The sequence below is a fragment of the Aureobasidium namibiae genome (assembly GCF_000721765.1).
Source record: "Aureobasidium namibiae CBS 147.97 unplaced genomic scaffold scaffold_1, whole genome shotgun sequence".
NCBI lineage: Eukaryota > Fungi > Ascomycota > Dothideomycetes > Dothideales > Saccotheciaceae > Aureobasidium > Aureobasidium namibiae.
The window spans coordinates 650,254-667,565 of NW_013581208.1; the positions used below are offsets into that span (position 1 = coordinate 650,254).

Consider the following 17,312-nt stretch of genomic DNA (forward strand, 5'->3'; position numbering starts at 1 on the left):
TACCCTCGACTGCATTTTCATATCTTTGCTAGCATTGCGAATAGCGAGTGTCTGTTCGAACATCATATCTTGATTGATTTTCTGCATCCGGTGATATCGGCGAAAGGTTTTTTTCCACGAAACATCTAAATAGATTATTTCAATGTCTCCTCAGGAGCTTGACCGGTGCATTGGATTCACGCATGGGCGTTGGTATCAAGATAGGTTTCTCATATGCTATCGTCGCGCCCTATGGGCATGGAAACATTCTTTTTTCTGTTCGTGTCATATCTTGTCTCGTCTATCGTTGACAGCAAATCCAACACGTTGCGAGTTCTAGAGTTAATCATTGCTGTGACCTGATTTTGACTCGGAGATTCACCCAACGAAACGCAAGGTCATCAAGTTGTTCTTCATACAATCCCTGAAAAAGACTCAGGTAGACATGGCATCGTTCTCGGAAAGACATGTGTCTTGTGTGGAACATGCTAGGTCAGATTTGCCGGGTCAGAAGATTCTACCCAGGTCTCGAAAGAAAGACCATGCGGATAGGCTGTGTCTTTGTGCCCGAGTATATCAATACGAATTTGCTGATATATAGACTATCTGCAGCACCCTATCCGAAGTTCGGGCATTCGACTCGGAACAATCGCCTTCAATTTCGAAACACGAATCGCAAGCTGTTTTTCTGAGGCGCAACCAACGACTCGAAAGCGGTCCATGTCATCCGGATCCTCTAATGATCATCGCACACAAACTCGCACACGATCCATGACGCCGCTTCCGAATCGGCTATCCGAAAGTGAATCTGCACATTCCACTAATGAGCAACCATCTCGACAACGAAATCACTTTATCACCGGAATCATGAAACACCAAGTTCGTAATCAGCAAAGAGCACCTTCGGCGGTCTCATCATCTTCGTCGTTATCCTACCTCTCTGTTGCTCGGAAGCCCGCGTCTGATGAACGAGGAGGATGGAAACCTCGTCGCCGACACGCACCTCCACCAACGTTGCCCATACATCGCCGTGCCAGAGGATACGATGACCTGTTTCCCTATGAAGTCAGCCAGCTGGCTTCAGTCCTTTGCCATGCACCACCTGTCGATACGCCCCGAGACGGAGCTGTGTGGACAGCCTATGTGTGCCACACAAACGAACGCATCGCTCTACTCAGTCACAGGCTCCGAGCAGCTACTACACTGCCCTCCTTCTTACCCTGGTCTACCAACCACGGTCTGTGTAGTATACATCGTCGTCTCAATGCTAAGCCCCTGGAGGACATCTTTGCAGCTTTACGGTACGAAGTCGAGGTCAGAACACAGGAAATTTGGCAGCCCGTCGCGTTGGCTGGTGGCCTATCAGCCTCACAAACTCAACATTTGGCCCTTATGGAGGAACTCCAATCACTATGGCTTACACCATCTGCTTTTATGGAAAAGTTCAGTCGCCTGCCTTCTCCGAGATATGCCCATCAAGCGGACGAGTGCGTCGCTTGTGTTCTAGCGAGAATGGGGGCCAATGTGAAAACTGCAATGGCACTCGGTGCACTGTTACTAGGCTCGATGCGCAGGTCCGACATGCTGAGTACCCGCGTGTGCTTCTGCCGCGAATGGGTACGATACACTGTGGAAGGCGATATCGATTGCGTGGACGCTGCGCTCTCCGAGATGGAGTTGATGGGAACGAGATTCCGTGAGGCGAGGAAATGGGCACGCTGGCGTGCAGAAGCCACAAGCGAGCACGGAGAAAGAGGTCTCGGGCTAGGCGGTATGCCGAACGTGCAGCTGACAAGAAAGTCAAGATGTCAGGAAGAACCAGATCTAGATGGTAGGCGCCACCATCAGAGAGCAGCAACTGCAAGCCCGCAGAGGTCATCTCCACAATTGCCACTCCAGCCATACTCATCAGCACCTGCCTTGCCAAAGCGCTACTCAGCCGAGCAACACTCTCCTGAACTCCCTGTGGTCTACCCACCGCCTGCTGATCTGCACTCGCCTGAACAATACTTTTCTGCTCACAATTCTGATGAGTCACGTCGTCCAATTCCTGGATATCCGGTATCTCGCGCTTATTCTCCTGCTCCCATTCTGCCAACACAAAACAGCCACCAAGCGCCAGTTCCACAGGATGGCTGGTCAAACGGAAACATAGTTTTGAACTCAAGCTCCACCAGCAGAATGTTTCAGAAGGAAGCCACCGGTCCAACAGGTCATAATCCCACTAGAACAACCTCATCGGAAACACTTCCTTCGACGACAATCAACACACTCTTGCCGAACTCACCAGCATCTCTATATTCCGAATTTGTCACCAATCCCTTCCTTGACGGCAGCTCCTCTCCTTCGCCAGTCCATGATAGACAATTGCCTCCGGACTTGCCGTTTCGCCTCTTCGAACGACGTCGTGCATACAGCAACGACGGATCGCCCAGTCCACCCAAAAACGCTGTACAATGGCCCAATCGAACCCCTAGGACTCAACAATCCACCGCAGAGCGCTTCAAGGACGGACTCGTCCAAGTGCCTTACTTGGCGAGGCTTGAAACTGGTGACAGGAATATCGGTGCTCTCTGGAAAAAAAGGGCAGAGAAGATGACAGTAAATGCAAAAGGGAACAGATAGTTTGAGGCATAAATGTCCGATAGAATGGTCTGGGAGCAAGAGGAAAGAGATGATGTTACGAGAAACGCCGCAGCTTTGAAGGGGGAGGTTGTGTCATTCGACAGAAACTCACTTTACAAATCGGACATAGGTCATATAGTCGTCCAAGGTTATGAAACCATTGGGGCGGGTATGAACAGATATCCATGCATCAACTTGTGAAGCAATCCAAACACGCACCTGCACGGCTACACGTGAGTTTCAAGAGAAGTGGTCATGTTCGTTGACCCGTGGTAGCCTCAGCTGTCCTTGAACAGGTTCCCAATGTAGACCCGTTACTCGGTCTCATGGCTTGTTCCACCACTTGTTATTTTCAAGAGATCCTTGGGGCAACCCTGGTCCGTGGCAAGGCAAGGCGAAGTAGATAAGCGTACGGAGTACATGAGAGGAACAAAATTTGCATTGCTATTCAGTTATCGATCAAACACATTCTTAGCTGCGATCACGCCTTTCAGACTAGAACCCGCGCACCTTCGTCTTTCTCTTGACAACAATGCGTAGATATCTTGAGAGTTGGGACGCTTGTTTCGGACTAACACAATAAATATCGCAATGCGATCAGTTCAGTAGCGCAAGCCCGCTAGAAGCATCTGTATTGTCTTTATACCTTTGTGTTGCCAACGGAATTCCAGGATAGGTCCAAGTTTAGAAACATGCAATCTGCAGTGTCAGCACTCGTTATGGTTCGTGGGTTTTGTTGACGCTCGTCCGTGTTCAAAGATTGGCAGCCTTGGGAAAGTTCATGTTGTACACAGCATCGACAACTGGCGTAGCCGTCAGCGTGCGGCCATCGAAGTACCTGCCGTTGAGGCCCTTAAGGGCGCTGTCGCCTCCAGCAAGATCGGCAAACTTGACATAGATCTCGCCGTCAGAACTATCGCGGAAAACGCCGATGTGGACGACTTTGCCGTATTTGGAGCTGCACTCTTCTTTGAAGTCCTCTTCGAGGTCCTTGGCCCAATGAGGATCGGTTTGGCTAGCGGAATGTTAGCATTGTTTCAGGTAAGTACGGGAAGGAAGAAACTCACGTGGCTTCGTCGTAGGCATTCTTGACCACAATACAACGGCTAGGAGCAGGAGTATGCATAGCAGTCTTTTTGGTGTCAGCACGGGGGCGAGAAGAAGTGGCCTGAGTCTGTGGGGCAGGATCTTCAGTACGAGCCAACTTGCGCATGAGGGAGTCTCTGCTGAAGTTGTTAAAGTTGACGCCTCCAACATCTGCATCATCAAGAGCACTAGCACCACCGGTACCCTTCTCTTCGCGAGCACCGGCGCGATCGAAGTTGTTATTACCGCCAGCATGGGCACCACGGCCTCCGGCGCCAGAAAAGGACGAGCCTTGGAACTGAGCAGCCTGGTTCTGGCTACCGAATCGTTGCAACAAACTGGCGGTCGATTCGGGGGTGAATTTGTCGCTGCCGAGGCCGACACGGATGGGACGGCCAGCGATTTCGAAGCCGTTCATGTCGGCGAGTGCTGCCTTCGCGTGAGCAGGATCAACGTATCTAGGACAGATCAGTACGGGCAAGGAGGAAGATGAAATGCTCAAAACAACTTACTGCACAAAACCGTAACCCTTGCTGCGACCGTTTTCCTCCTTTTGCAGTTGGACGAACTCGAGCTCACCGAATGGCGAGAAAACGTCGCGGAGGTCTTCCTCGGTGACAGAAAAATGGATGTTACCAACATAAAGCCTGTGAAACGGTATTCCGTTAGATTGTGTGGGCTGGCCAGTTGCTACACGAGCCTGACGATTCTTTTCAGCTTCTGTGAGTTGTACAATGACGGGAATACCAAGAAGCTTCTGACCAGTCAAGCCGAGTGCCTTCTGAACCGATTCTTCCTCTTTGAATTCAACGTAGCCGACGCCCTTGCTGCGGCCACTGACGCGATCTTTGACGATTTGGGCTTCCTTGACGGGACCTATCTGGGCGAAGAAAGCCTCGAGTTCCTTGGTACGTAGTCGAGCAGCGAGTTGTTGTACGAAGACTGTGCGACGATCGCGCTCATCGTCGGTGGGTTCGGGGGTCCTTTGGCGTGGAGGAGATCTATCACGAGCAGCACGTCCGCCACGGTATGAGTCGCCGCGGTCGCGACGGGGGGAACGACGGTCACCACGTTCTCTGTCACGACGGCGAGGTCGGTCATCTTCTCTGCGCGAGCGATCCGAAGGGCGGTAGTATCTGTCGTCGTCTGAAGGGGATCTAGTTCTGTTACGGCCATTTCCGCGGTAAAAATCACCGCCACTCGAGCGGTAGCGTTCGCGACGTTCGCGCGAATCAGGGCGACGCGATGAGCGGTCGGCACTGCGATCTCTGCGTCTACTACGAGTGCTTCCGTTAGCAGAGAGATTGTCTGAGTCCTTCATGTCGACATCGGCGGTAGTGCCGCGGCGAGAGCGAGCACCGTCATCTTCCTTGTTGGTAGTGGTAGTGTGTGCTTCTTGAGCAGAGGCATCTCTCTGTGCGGACTCGAGAAGTTCTTCAACCGAGATGTCTAGGGTACCCATGATGTCTGGTTGGTGAGATGACTACGAAAAGCAGAGGCTTGCGCTGACTTGGGCGTAGGTTGACGAAGGCAGGTGACACGCTGAGCGGAGATGGAGCCGAGCCAGATGGATGCGAGTTATGACGAGGTGGATACACACAGTGTCGAGATCAAGAAGGAGATTTCACGTGGTGGTGGTGGTGGTGGAGGAAAGAGAAGAGTCCAAGGAGGCCGGCAAATTCAATCGCGACCAGCGAAGTCGCGCGTGCTTGGCAGAGTCGATTTGCCTTTGCCTGCAGCAGCCTAGATACGTGTGCAAGAAAGGGCCGCACAAACAGCTTTCGCTTGCGCAACGATGCGAACGCTTGATACAGTACACTTCACTATAAGCTTGAGTGTCTGTTACGAACTGTTGACAGGCCATGAGAGTCTCGAGTGACAGATGGAGTCGTGAGGGTCGAAGGACGGGAGATAGATGAAGGTGCTGGCGGAGCAGCCGGAGCGGCGAGACTCTCCGGCATGTGGCGGGTTTGCGCCGTCCAAATTTCCCTGAAAGGGCTGCTTGCTTGCTTGAGAGGCACGCCACCCATCACCTCAGTCGCTTTCCCATCTCCGTTGCCTACGTTTGCATTTTCAGGAGACTGTTATATTTGCCTGCATCCGCCCTGTTTCTTGTTTTCGACTTCCCACTGCCAATTGATATACCGACATAACATCTGCCTCCCTGCCTGCCCGCCTGCCTGCCCTTTCGCCTTTGTTTACATCCGACTTCTCCGCCGCTCTCCGGCTTCCACCTGAACGACTTTTTGCGACAGTATGCCTGGTAGAACATTGCCCACCATCCCTCAAGCCGACGTCGCCTCGCACAACACTGCCAAATGCTGCTATGTCACCGTCGGCACAAAGGTCTACGATATCACTCCCTTCCTCGAGGATCACCCTGGTGGTGGTGACCTGATTATCGACTATGGCGGCAAGGATGTAAAGGACATTATGGACGACACGGCTTCCCACTTCCACTCGGAATCTGCTTGGGAGATCCTCGACGACTATCTCGTTGGCTTCGTCGCTACCGAGTCCGTCATGAAGGCCGTTACCGACACTACCCACCCAGCCGATATCGTACCCCTGCCGCCTTCAGAGGCCGGTGCCGCGGAGCTGCGCAAAGATGGCCCCAACCAGCCACTTTACGAGAACACTGGAATGTCTTGCGAGGAAGACTTGTCCAGAGAGACGGACGCTAGCTCTGATTACCGCACTCACAAGTTCCTCGACCTGAACAAGCCTCTGCTGATGCAGGTATGGAGGGGTGGCTTCACCAAAGAATTCTATCTCGAACAAGTGCATCGCCCTCGCCACTACAAGGGTGGAGACAGCGCGCCTCTGTTTGGAAACTTCCTTGAACCTCTGAGCAAAACTCCCTGGTGGGTCGTGCCTACTGTCTGGCTTCCTCCGGTTGCGTACGGCACCTGGCTCTCAGGTCAGGGTCTTTCTACCGTCGGCCTCACTTCTTACTGGATTACCGGCCTCTGTATCTGGACTTTGGTCGAGTACGTTTTGCATCGCTTCCTGTTTCATCTGGACCAGTATCTACCCGACAACCGTGCTGCCCTCACCCTGCATTTTCTCCTCCACGGTATTCACCACTACCTGCCGATGGACAGGCTGCGTCTGGTTATGCCTCCAACCTTGTTCCTGGCTCTTGCCACGCCTTTCTGGCATCTCGCTCACGCCGTTTTCTTCTATGATTGGAACGCTGCCACTGCAGTCTTCTGTGGTGGTATCTTTGGATACATTTGCTACGATCTGACTCATTACTTCTTACACCACAAGACGTAAGTCGCGTTTTTCTTATATCACGGGTGAAGACTCCCAGCTAACGTATCCCAGCCTTCCTGCTTACTGGCGCGAGCTGAAGAAGTACCACTTGGCACACCACTTTGCCGATTACGAGAACGGGTTCGGTGTCACCAGTCGTTTCTGGGACTGGGTGTTCAAGACCGAACTACCCATGACCCCGCCCAAAATCATCAAGACGACGTAAATGTCAATGTCGAGCGTTCATGCCAGGAGTTATGTATATTCGACGGACGGACGGCGGTTGGACATTCGGGGGTAAAGACAGGCGTTTAGGCTTTGGATTTCTTCTTGTCCTTTTTCTTGGAAGCTGGTGGCTCAGGCGCAGAGGGACCACCACCACCACCAAACATGCCTTCTAAGCCTGCTGGCAGAGAGGGCATACCAGGCTGACCCTGCATACCCTGCATTTCCTGCATCATATCCTTAAAGTAGTTTTCGTTAACGCCTCCACCGCTCAGAGCGGGTGAGTGTAATGGTAATATCGTACCCATTTTCCAACCTTTAGGTGCTGCTGGCGGTGGGATAGGCTTGGTCGGTGGTGGCAGACCAGCAATGCGCATGCGCATAGGCGAATCCTCGGTAGTAGGGTGTGCTCGTAGGTAGTCGGCGACCAACTTGTACAGCTGGTGCTCTGTGTAGAGTTAGAATTCAAGTCTCAGCGATTGATGCCAGCTGGCGTACTGTTCTTGATTGAGCCTTTTCCTGCAGGCTTGCCGTCTTCTTTGATCAAAACGCGCACACGTCCGGGATTAGCCCAGTCCTTGGGATGAGTCTTTGCAGGCTCGAAGACGACCTGGCCGGCAACAGGCAGCTGCGAACAGGCATTGGCAATGTCTTGGGCCAGAGGGTTTGCGACGGCCTCGTTCTTGCCTACTCGTCTACCTTCGGCGCGAGAGCGAGATGAGTCGAAGTAGATGGGGTAGAGACATTGGTAGTGCTTGGTACGCTCGCGTTCGGCATTCTGGTCTGGTGGTGGGCGGCCAGGGAAGTGGGGCTGCAGAACAGGTTGCTGCTGTTGCGGGTATTCAGGCGCGGTGGAGGGGATGTTGGCGGGCTGGATGATGGAGTTCAGGAGACCAGGGTCGAAATCCGAGGGATCCATCTCGGACGGGTCCGAGTCGCTGTCGGACACCTCTTCGATACGGGCATGGCGAGACATTATTGGTGTGGACAAGTTGATGTGTATGTGTCGTGGCAGCAGAGAGCGACGGGCCACGGCGGGCAGTATAGAGGTACAAGTCAGAATGCGGTCGTTGCTTGGCGCTATGATTGATTGCCTGTCTGATCGCCCTCTCGCGTTCCTCCTTGCACTATTGCGTCTTTTGCGCCTTCCTCTCTCCCTCTCTCTCTGTGCTTCTGCTCGCTCTCGCTACACTCGAATCACCTCGCCCTCTCTCTACGTATTTGATCCGGAAGCTCCTCGAAGCCATGTGGGCACAAGGCATGCTCGGGTCGTTACCCGCTCTACTCGTCTTCTCTGCGACTGCGGCCACAGCTGTTTCCCTTGACTGCAAGAACGTCGTAGTGAAAGGTCAACATTTTGATCTCTCAGAGCTGGCCGGCCCTCGTGCTGTTCATCTCCTCGAAGAGAACCCCCCGAGTCTCTCCAACACCACCTTCACCGTTGATATCTGTAATCCTCTCAAGAGGACCAAAAACGTCCCCAAAGACAACGAATGTCAAACTGGCACATATGGTATCTAGTCTTGGTCCAGCCTCTGGTCGTGCCACTTGCTCACAACTTGTAGTCTGCGGCATCGAGTACGACTATAATCTCGCCGACAACTCCAGCACCATCAGGCGAGTCATCCCTATCGCCGGCCAGTACGCCGGATCTCACGGTAGATTCCTGGATCCCGAGTGGACCCGCCTGAAGAACTCTGCCTCACACGACGATGCCAATAAGGAAGGCTTGAGGGTCGAACTGCATGGCGGAAAATACCCCTTCGAGAAATCTAGCGGTCGCCAGCAGAAGGCCATTATCGAGTTCCAATGCGATCGTAACAGGACTGGATTGGAAGGCTCTGAGCATGATACGCGCGACAAGCTTGACGAGGAGCAACTGGCTGCACGACTAGCAACTCGCGCCGAGCCTGATGATAAGAAGGACGACAAGGAAGAACCTGTCGAAGATGCCAGCCTGAAGCTTATTAGCTACCGACCAGAGGGCCAGGGTGATGCCGAGTTCGATGTCTTGCGTCTGGAATGGAAGACAAAATACGCTTGTGAAGGCATGACCGAACACAAGCCATCCTCTGGCAACAACTCGAGCAGCCACTGGGGCTTCTTCACTTGGTTCCTTATCATGTAACGTCTCTCCTGGCTTTGCCCATGATCGTGCCTTTGCTAATATTGGTCGCAGTGCCTTCTTGGGAGCAGCAGCATATCTAATCTTCGGCACATGGCTCAACAGCAGCAAGTACGGCTCGCAGGGCTTCGACTCAGTACCGCACGCCGACTTCTGGCGCGATTTACCGTACACCGTCAAGGATTGGGGTCGCTCGATTGTTGGTATGATCCAAGGACGCAGCAGCAGTCGTGGTGGATACAGTGCGGTTTGATTGTTGGATACTTTCCTTTCTATGTATATCCTCTGTACATCTATCCCCTTGGCCCGACTCTGTTGGGGATCCTAATAAGTCTTTGTGCACGATTGCCGGCAGTCACGATCGACCCTGAAGTCCCCTTCGCGTCCTTGGTTCATCGCGCGTGGAGTGGCCGGGTACTATCACTTGATTGCCTGCGTCATTGCTCTTACCACTGCTTCAATCTGGTCCTTTGCCGCGTTCGGGCGGAGTATCTCTCCGTAACAAGTCCTGAATCCTCACATGAATCATGTACCGAGTCGTCGGCTTGGCCAGGGAGTAGCATGACCAACAGACAAAAGTGCCGAGACACCAAGGACATGCATGACCTTTGAAAGCTTGATCCCACGCCAGTCCCACGAGCAACATTTATTTCCGTGACACAGAACAAGGGTATTCGACGATTCCCATGATCTGATCATGATGCATTTGTATCCAACTCTGCCGAAGCAAGTTGATCGATCTTCAAGACAAGTTCGCGGGCCGAGCGACTTCCCTGGCTTTCCGATTGGTTGATCTTGAGTCATAGCGTGAAAATGGTCGAGGTTTGGTATCGTCATCATGTTCGAGATATTTATTTGGATTGTGTGTTTCGCATGTTGCGTGTTGACCGACGATTACGTTCCGAGTTGTCCGACGTTCTTGTTTTCATGCCTGATCCTCTTTCTTAATCTTTGTTCCTAGCCTCTTTCGTTTGCTGCTTGTTCGACAACATTGTGTGGACGAAATGGCGATCTCTGAAGACTTTACGATGGCCTTGCCGTTTCAAGCTATGATGAACAACACGACTAGCTACGAAAACGTCAAGCATCCCTACTACCCATTGGATGCCAACATTGTCGGTTATGTGGCCAACGACTCTACCGTGCTCTCCCTTTTCGGCTCCTTTATTGCTGGCTGTGCTGCGATCTTTGGTCTAACACTTCTGGCTGTGAAGAGAATAAACCCAAGGTTGCCTGCCAGCGAACTCATCACAGTCATGTGGTTCGCTCTTTGTGGGTGTATACACTTGTTCTTCGAAGGTAAGAAAGTGGTGTTGGGCGAGAACAGCAGAGTTGAAGCTGAATTTTCAAAAGGGTATTTTGCATACAACCATGCAAACATGGGCGGGCTGCAGACGTTCCTTGGACAGCTCTGGAAAGAGTATGCGCTCTCAGATTCAAGATATCTTACAGGAAACATCTTCGTCTTCTGTGTTGAAGCCATGACCGCTGTAAGTGACATATCTCCCGCGTCTCTTACTTCCAAAGCTTACTCGAATGCAACAGATTCTTTGGGGCCCACTGAGCTTTGTAGTCGCTGTAATGATTGCGACCGAGAACCCGCTGAGGCATCCACTGCAAGCAGCAGTGAGCCTTGGGCAGTGTTATGGTGATCTTTTGTATTATGCTACCAGCATGGCCGATCACTTTTACCTGGGTATCGAGTATTCAAGACCGGAATCTTACTACTTCTGGGGATACTATTTCGGAGCGAACTTCTTCTGGATCGTGATACCTGCAGGTAAGCAATTTGGTCGATCGAAGCGCTCGGGAGTTGCTGACCCTGCCCAGTGTTGTTGTATAACAGCGTAAAGGCTAGCGCGGATGCGATTCGACAAGTTCAGGAGCTCAAGACGTCGAAGAAGAACATCTAGGCGATCCTAGAGAGCGTGAGGTAATCCATCGGTAGAGAAGGCGCTAATGCGCAGCCATAATATAATCAAGCAACGGAGCATTGCTCCATTATCTAGATGTGCACGGACTTCGTCGAGCGGAAAACATTAACACCAGTAATTCATGGACATGGAGGCCGGGTTGTCAGTCAGACACCTCCGGGTTGGCAGCTGCCCATAGATTGGTGGAAGTGCGATGATGTGCAGGTCGAGAGACTTCTAGGATTTCGGGCAGTGCGGTAGAGAAGATAAGAAGTGTGGGTGGAGTGCGGCATTGTTTGCGACGGGCTGGGGATCGAGCGGATCCTGATGCGCGGGAAATGGCTGGTTGCACCTTCCGACTGTAAACACACAAAGCCTGGTTTGTGTCCTCGTCCTCGCTGTCGCCCATGCGCCTGTCCGAACTCTGCTCGAGCAATGAGCTCTACCGTCAACTCCGCGGTCGAATCTGAGCTGTGAAAGAACTGTTCCCCACTGTTGACACATGCAACCAGGGTCCAGTTCTCTCCACCTTCGCCGTTTCAACCGTAAGGCACATATCGACAACAACGGCTCTGCGGTGGACACTGACGTGCATTGGTAGCTGTATCCTGCCAGCCCAAACGTATATCCCGTTCCAAGCAGATGCTCGCGCCCTGTTCTGTGCGGTACTGTCTTTGTCACTTCTCATCCTGCCACGTCAATTCCTCAATCTCGTAACAGACCAACACCACCCTCGATGTACCCTGTCTTCGATTGTCGCTTTCCAGTCGCAACATATCTAGCGTATATTCAGAACTACTCCCAACACCACAGCATCTTCTCGCCGCGAGCAACCACACATGAAAAAAGGCGACCGTGACACCGGCAAGCAGACCGGCCTCTACGACACTGATAAGATTCGCCAAAGGGTGCAAAGATGGCAAGCTGACAGTGCTGGAGCAGTCGTTGCGAAAGAGGATGAGAATGTGGTAACCGTCGAGTACGAGCACGATGCAGACGACACAAGACGCGCAAAAAGGCCAAACAAGAGCTCGCCGGATAAATCTCGAACCGATGCAGACAAGAGGAGCAGTCAGTCATCTCCAACCAAATCGCCAAAGACCCCTAGAGAACCCGACCCAGATCGACAAGCATGGGTGCGCAAGAAAAACATTCCCCGCAACGACTTGAATCCAGATGTCAAACATGCTGGAGCACCCTTGAAGCGCGTGGTCAGTGATGCTCACTGGCGCAAAGACCGCTCGCCTACAAAGACACCTGAGAATCCACCAAATATCGATCCAAAGCCATACACGATCAAGAGGACTACTGTATACAAGAGTGAGGAGCCTTCAAAATCGAAACAAGACGATGACGGCATCAGAGTCAGACCCATGGCAGAAGACGACGGTATACGCATAACACCCATAGAAGAGAGCTCAAGAGCGCAGTACAAACAGCGTACGTCCAAGATCGAAGGTGGTCAACGCGGCAGCTCTGGAAGCTTGAGACAGCGTGCTTCAGAACATAGGCTGGAATCAACAAGCGCAGGGGAGCGCACACGAGAAAAAGACACGAGGAGCCCTAGGGAAGTGAGTCGCGACAATTCAGATCGGAGGCGTAGGCTACGTCGACGCCACGTTTCGCCAGCAGCCTCCGAGGCAGGAACGGAGAACATATCAATCGCACAGACCCTGGATCCAGATGACAGTATCAGTGCTCGGAATGCTCATGCCCGAAAGTCACGAGGAGCGCCTTCGACTGCACAAGAAACCAGAAAAGACCCGACGGCTGGACGTTCTAGAGTACCGGAAACCAATGGTGTGTTGCCGTCAGATGCAATTCCTGCCGCAGCACCTGCGTACGGAAACCGAATTGAGGCATGGCTTGGAGGAACTCCCGATCCTTTCGTTGCTGGTGAAGCTTTACAACAAGAAAAGGGGCATAAAAGAATCCCAGCCTCTAAAGATCAACCTCAGCAACCATTAAACGTAGACTCAGCGGGTCAACGGATTGGCTCTACTCCAAAAGTCTACAATAATGCAGACATTCCAAACGGCCACGTCAAGTCGCAACCTTCAACTGCGAGTCCGAAGTCAAAAGAGGCGCTACGAACCATTCCCGAGTCTGTGCCTTCAACTTTCGACGACGATACCTCCTCTTATGCTACATCCTCTGTACCATCTGATATACAACTTCCCGATGTGCAGACCAGCAAACATGCGCCAGGAGCGAACCTCCGAAGGCGATTTCCCACTACGGGAAAAAGACTATCAACCATCGCTTCGGCAGAAACACTACAAGAGTCTGTGGCCTCTTCTGAGATTTCTGAGCAAGAGACGATCGTGCCCGAACGCACAGGATCTCAGGGTGGCGCCAGTGGGCTCAAGCGAAGGTTGACCCGTCATGAGGACCTCATATCTGTGTTGTCATTACCTATGGCTGACGCTAAGAGCATTGTTTCAGCACGCAGGATCCAGACCAACCGGACGAGACTTGAGAAGGCGACCCTCCAAGATCTTTGGGACGAGTTCACTGCGGACGAAATCAAATACCAACGAGAACTCCGCACTTTAGTGGATGGGGTCATTCCAGTACTGCTGTCATGTGTACTTTCCAAGTCAGACTCGGCGATCGCTGCTGGTCTGTTTGGACGTTCTGCTTCCGATGATGCGGCTGTCACCAAACCTATCGTCGACATGGGCGTTGCACTAGAACGCTTGAAAGCACACCATCGCCGAGTTCCCAAGTGCGATAACAGCGCACTAATATCATGGGCTCAAGGAGCTACTCGAATCTACCATGATTACCTGAAAGCATGGAGGATGGGTTTCCAGGATGTCGTGGTGAACCTTGCACCCGCAGATGCCGACACCAGTGCCAGATGGGATGACGGTTTGCTAAGGAATGAGGACGGTGACTTGATCAATGGTGACGGAGAGAGAGTCGACGTAGCTTTCTTGCTCAAGAGACCCCTGGTCCGCCTGAAGTATCTCGCCAAAACATTCAAGGTATGTCAAATGTAGTTCCACAAATTTCCCGAGATGCACTGCTGACAGATCAGGGCATCAATCACCTCGCTCCGTCAGCCACGGCATGTGTTTTGGCCGACAAATATCAGGAGTTGGTCACCGAGGCTCGCAGAAGATCTAACGAAGAACGGGCTCGGTTGGAGGACGAGGCTGCTGCGGCCATCGACCCTACCCGTGCCAGAGATCTTCGAAGTCTGGCTCTGCTCAAAGGAGTCAGTATCGATGCGACACGTTGTGTTCATGCCAGAGACTACTTCGACATGAACATAATCCATTCCAGCGGGCAACAGTTGGATTGCAGGATTGAGCTTGTGATCCGCGATGATTGTCCTGGTCGAGGAAATGGGGGTGACATTCTCGTCTGCGAGGTATCGGACACAGGTCGCTGGTTGCTGTTTCCACCTCTCAGTAAAGATTCTGTCTCCGCAAGAGCTGGCAACAGTCCAGGAGATATAGTCATGATGGCTCGGGGTCGACACGCTAACAATAGAGAATGGCATGAGCTCCTGTCATTGCGTGCTAGTGATGAATCTACTGGACCAGAGTGGGTAGAGATGCTCGGACTCAGTCCCGTTCCACCATCTCTGGCAAGACAATCCAGCTTCCTCGCCAAATCCCAGGCCCCATCCCGCCGAGATTCGCAAGAGGTCCCATCGCCCGTCAGTCCTACAAGTCGAGGAGCTGAGTGGACTAGACAGATCGAGATTCCTATCGGAGAAAGACCTAGCTCGTCTAGGAGCTGGGGTTCGGAACGTAGCGGGCAAGAGAAGCTCGTGGCGAACCTTGAGAGTGGTAGACAATCCCTGCCGGATAGCAGGTTGCTGCGGAAGTCTGTCCCATTAACGCTCAAAGAAATTCAGAATGATCTCGCTCTGCCCAGTCTGCCATTGCAAGAGGCTATCGGAACTACGTCGCGAACAGAAACGTCTCCAGGAGATACGCCGGCACTTCGAAGATCGAGGGCGACGCGTCAGAGATCATCACCGCCTATGTCGCCTAGCTCATCTCGCTCTTCTTTGCAGTTCTCTGGGGAGAAGGAAACGAGGGCTCGTCCAGAACGTCCTACTTATCACATGTCAAGGTCGGAAACTGGCACCACTCTGAGCTCATACTCGAGTCAATCCACACTGTCTCAGTCGAGAAAAGAATATAGTGTTTGGATGCCTCCGTCCACGATTGCATCTGACGAGTCTGAAGAGGAAGAGGATGGCAGCCACACGGACACGGCAAACAGGCCTCGCTCGCAGCCTCACCGAAGAGTATCATCAGTACCCGTGGCCGAGTGTGCTCATGCTCCGAAGTCGCGACACAAGAGCGAGCCAAACTCACCAATTCATCCTCCTGAATTCTTTGATTATCCAGATCGGACTCGCCTTGGGGAATCAGTAGAACCCTCATCGGGCCCTGCTAAATTGCAGAAGCGTCGGCCAAGTGTCAAGGGTGTCAGCTTCGATGATATACTCGGCGACGCTTCCAGCAAAGACAAGGACTTGCCGCCCCCGAAGTCGAAAAGATTCAGTATACCATCTTTCACGCCGAACTTCTTGAAGAGACATCGCCGGTCCTCGTCCCCTCTCAAACATGAATACGAACCGTCCATCACAAGCGAGTCTTCTACAGAGAGTGAGCTGTCCTACTCTGAAGATGATGACGAGTCCATCACGTCTGGTTCCTCCGAAGACGCCGTCGAAGGGGCAGAAGTAATGGTACCGCTCGATCTGCCTCTTGTTGACAAATTTGGAGAAGCCAACCCGCCGGCATCGGTTGCTTCCCTACCTACCACTACACTTGGTCCGTCGAACTCTGCCTCTCAAGCCCCATATCGGACTGTTCCTTTGCAAGCGACAAATGCTTCAAAAACTGTTGCGTCAATATACTCATGGTCAGACCGAGGCGCATGGGAGCTTCTGCACCCGAGTGAATGCGTCGTTGTGATCACACCGGGGCTTATTGAAGCTTTTGACCTGCATGAAGCCATACCAGATGGGAGCGATGTGACAAGTCCTTCCGCCAGGGGTGTACAGCCTTTGATAGCGTTCGAAGTCACTCCTCTTGTTCCCTTGCGTCGGGGCACAGCGCTTGACATTTCCATCAGATCACCTCCCACGGCTAGCTCCTTGATTCGTGCCAGTAACAACGTCATGTTCCGCTCTCGAAGCGCTGAAGAGTGCGACATGCTGTACTCATTCATTAATACTGCTCGGATCAACAACCCAACATATATTGCACTGCAGAATGCCAGAGGTCCAGTCACTGAAAGTACATGGTCTGCAGCCATGAACCAGAACAATAATCAGAGGTCCGTGAATGGCTCTTGGTTCCACAATCCGCTCCGCAGAAGTAACACGTACCGATCCAAGACCTCTCGGGCACCCTCTGAGATAACTGACTCTTCTGTCGGTACAACGAACTCCGCGTTCTCTGCGCTGCGCAGGTTCAATGGCAATAGCCGACTCTTCAACATTGCTAAGAGTACTATTACATCTCGTCAAGGCAGTCGAAGTGGTACAAGCGAGTCACTCTCGTCTGGGGCTTCGACCCCACTCGTTTACGACTCATCATTAGGGACACCGCTTGGGATTACAAATGCCAAAATTCGATTGTACATACGAGAGTCACAGAATAAATGGAGAGATATGGGTTCAGCACGACTGTCGATATTACTTCCTCCGCGGCCATCCCCTGGAATCCCTGCGAGCCCACGGACAATTGGTCTGGAGAAACGTATCCTGATCAGTGGAAAGACTAGAGGTGAAACACTGCTGGACGTCACTCTGGGTGAGAGTTGCTTTGAAAGAGTCGCCAGAACAGGTATTGCAGTCAGTGTCTGGGAAGATAGAACCGGTCCAGTCACCTCAGGCGGAGTCCTTGCTTCAAAAGCAGACACCTACATGATTCAGCACAAGACAGTGAGTTACCTGATCGTGATAAATTGAAGCTCTGAGTACTGACTACAGCCAGGAACGTGAATGTGCATACACCTTTGGTCTTGTGGGCAAGCTACGATACTGAGCGACTGTTTCCAATCCCTGGTTCGAGTAGTAACGATCGGTGGCTGTATTTTCCTTTCACATCAACCATTGCGGTTTT

The 17,312-nt window shown here is 52.4% G+C and overlaps 6 protein-coding genes across 6 annotated transcripts; 4 read left to right on the forward strand and 2 right to left on the reverse strand.

The window, feature by feature from the left end:
- Nucleotides 1–750: 750 nt before the first annotated feature.
- On the forward strand, nt 751–2,604 carry M436DRAFT_68735 (uncharacterized protein; the record flags this gene model as incomplete). The annotated part of the gene is made up of 3 exons (XM_013576758.1): nt 751–862; nt 1,019–2,012; nt 2,208–2,604. 3 exons carry the CDS (start codon nt 751–753, stop codon nt 2,602–2,604), a joined length of 1,503 nt encoding a protein of 500 aa, XP_013432212.1.
- Nucleotides 2,605–3,357: 753 nt separating this feature from the next.
- On the reverse strand, nt 3,358–5,152 carry M436DRAFT_68736 (splicing factor, CC1-like protein; the record flags this gene model as incomplete). Its single annotated transcript, XM_013576759.1, has 3 exons — nt 3,358–3,619; nt 3,672–4,148; nt 4,203–5,152. 3 exons carry the CDS (start codon nt 5,150–5,152, stop codon nt 3,358–3,360), a joined length of 1,689 nt encoding a protein of 562 aa, XP_013432213.1.
- A 794-nt stretch (nt 5,153–5,946) lies between these two features.
- Nucleotides 5,947–7,174, forward strand: M436DRAFT_36397 (Inositolphosphorylceramide-B hydroxylase; the record flags this gene model as incomplete). Its single annotated transcript, XM_013576384.1, has 2 exons — nt 5,947–6,965; nt 7,021–7,174. 2 exons carry the CDS (start codon nt 5,947–5,949, stop codon nt 7,172–7,174), a joined length of 1,173 nt encoding a protein of 390 aa, XP_013431838.1.
- An 85-nt stretch (nt 7,175–7,259) lies between these two features.
- Nucleotides 7,260–8,149, reverse strand: M436DRAFT_34778 (signal recognition particle, SRP19 subunit; the record flags this gene model as incomplete). Its single annotated transcript, XM_013576106.1, has 3 exons — nt 7,260–7,342; nt 7,391–7,621; nt 7,672–8,149. The coding sequence occupies 3 exons, from the start codon at nt 8,147–8,149 to the stop codon at nt 7,260–7,262; spliced, it is 792 nt and encodes a 263-aa protein (XP_013431560.1).
- A 284-nt stretch (nt 8,150–8,433) lies between these two features.
- M436DRAFT_59532 (uncharacterized protein) lies at nt 8,434–9,551 on the forward strand (the record flags this gene model as incomplete). Its single annotated transcript, XM_013576598.1, has 3 exons — nt 8,434–8,686; nt 8,739–9,297; nt 9,353–9,551. The coding sequence occupies 3 exons, from the start codon at nt 8,434–8,436 to the stop codon at nt 9,549–9,551; spliced, it is 1,011 nt and encodes a 336-aa protein (XP_013432052.1).
- A 751-nt stretch (nt 9,552–10,302) lies between these two features.
- M436DRAFT_59533 (EBP-domain-containing protein) lies at nt 10,303–17,234 on the forward strand (the record flags this gene model as incomplete). Its single annotated transcript, XM_013576599.1, has 8 exons — nt 10,303–10,597; nt 10,652–10,788; nt 10,844–11,078; nt 11,308–11,373; nt 11,724–11,756; nt 12,025–14,201; nt 14,255–17,131; nt 17,184–17,234. The coding sequence occupies 8 exons, from the start codon at nt 10,303–10,305 to the stop codon at nt 17,232–17,234; spliced, it is 5,871 nt and encodes a 1,956-aa protein (XP_013432053.1).
- Nucleotides 17,235–17,312: the final 78 nt, after the last annotated feature.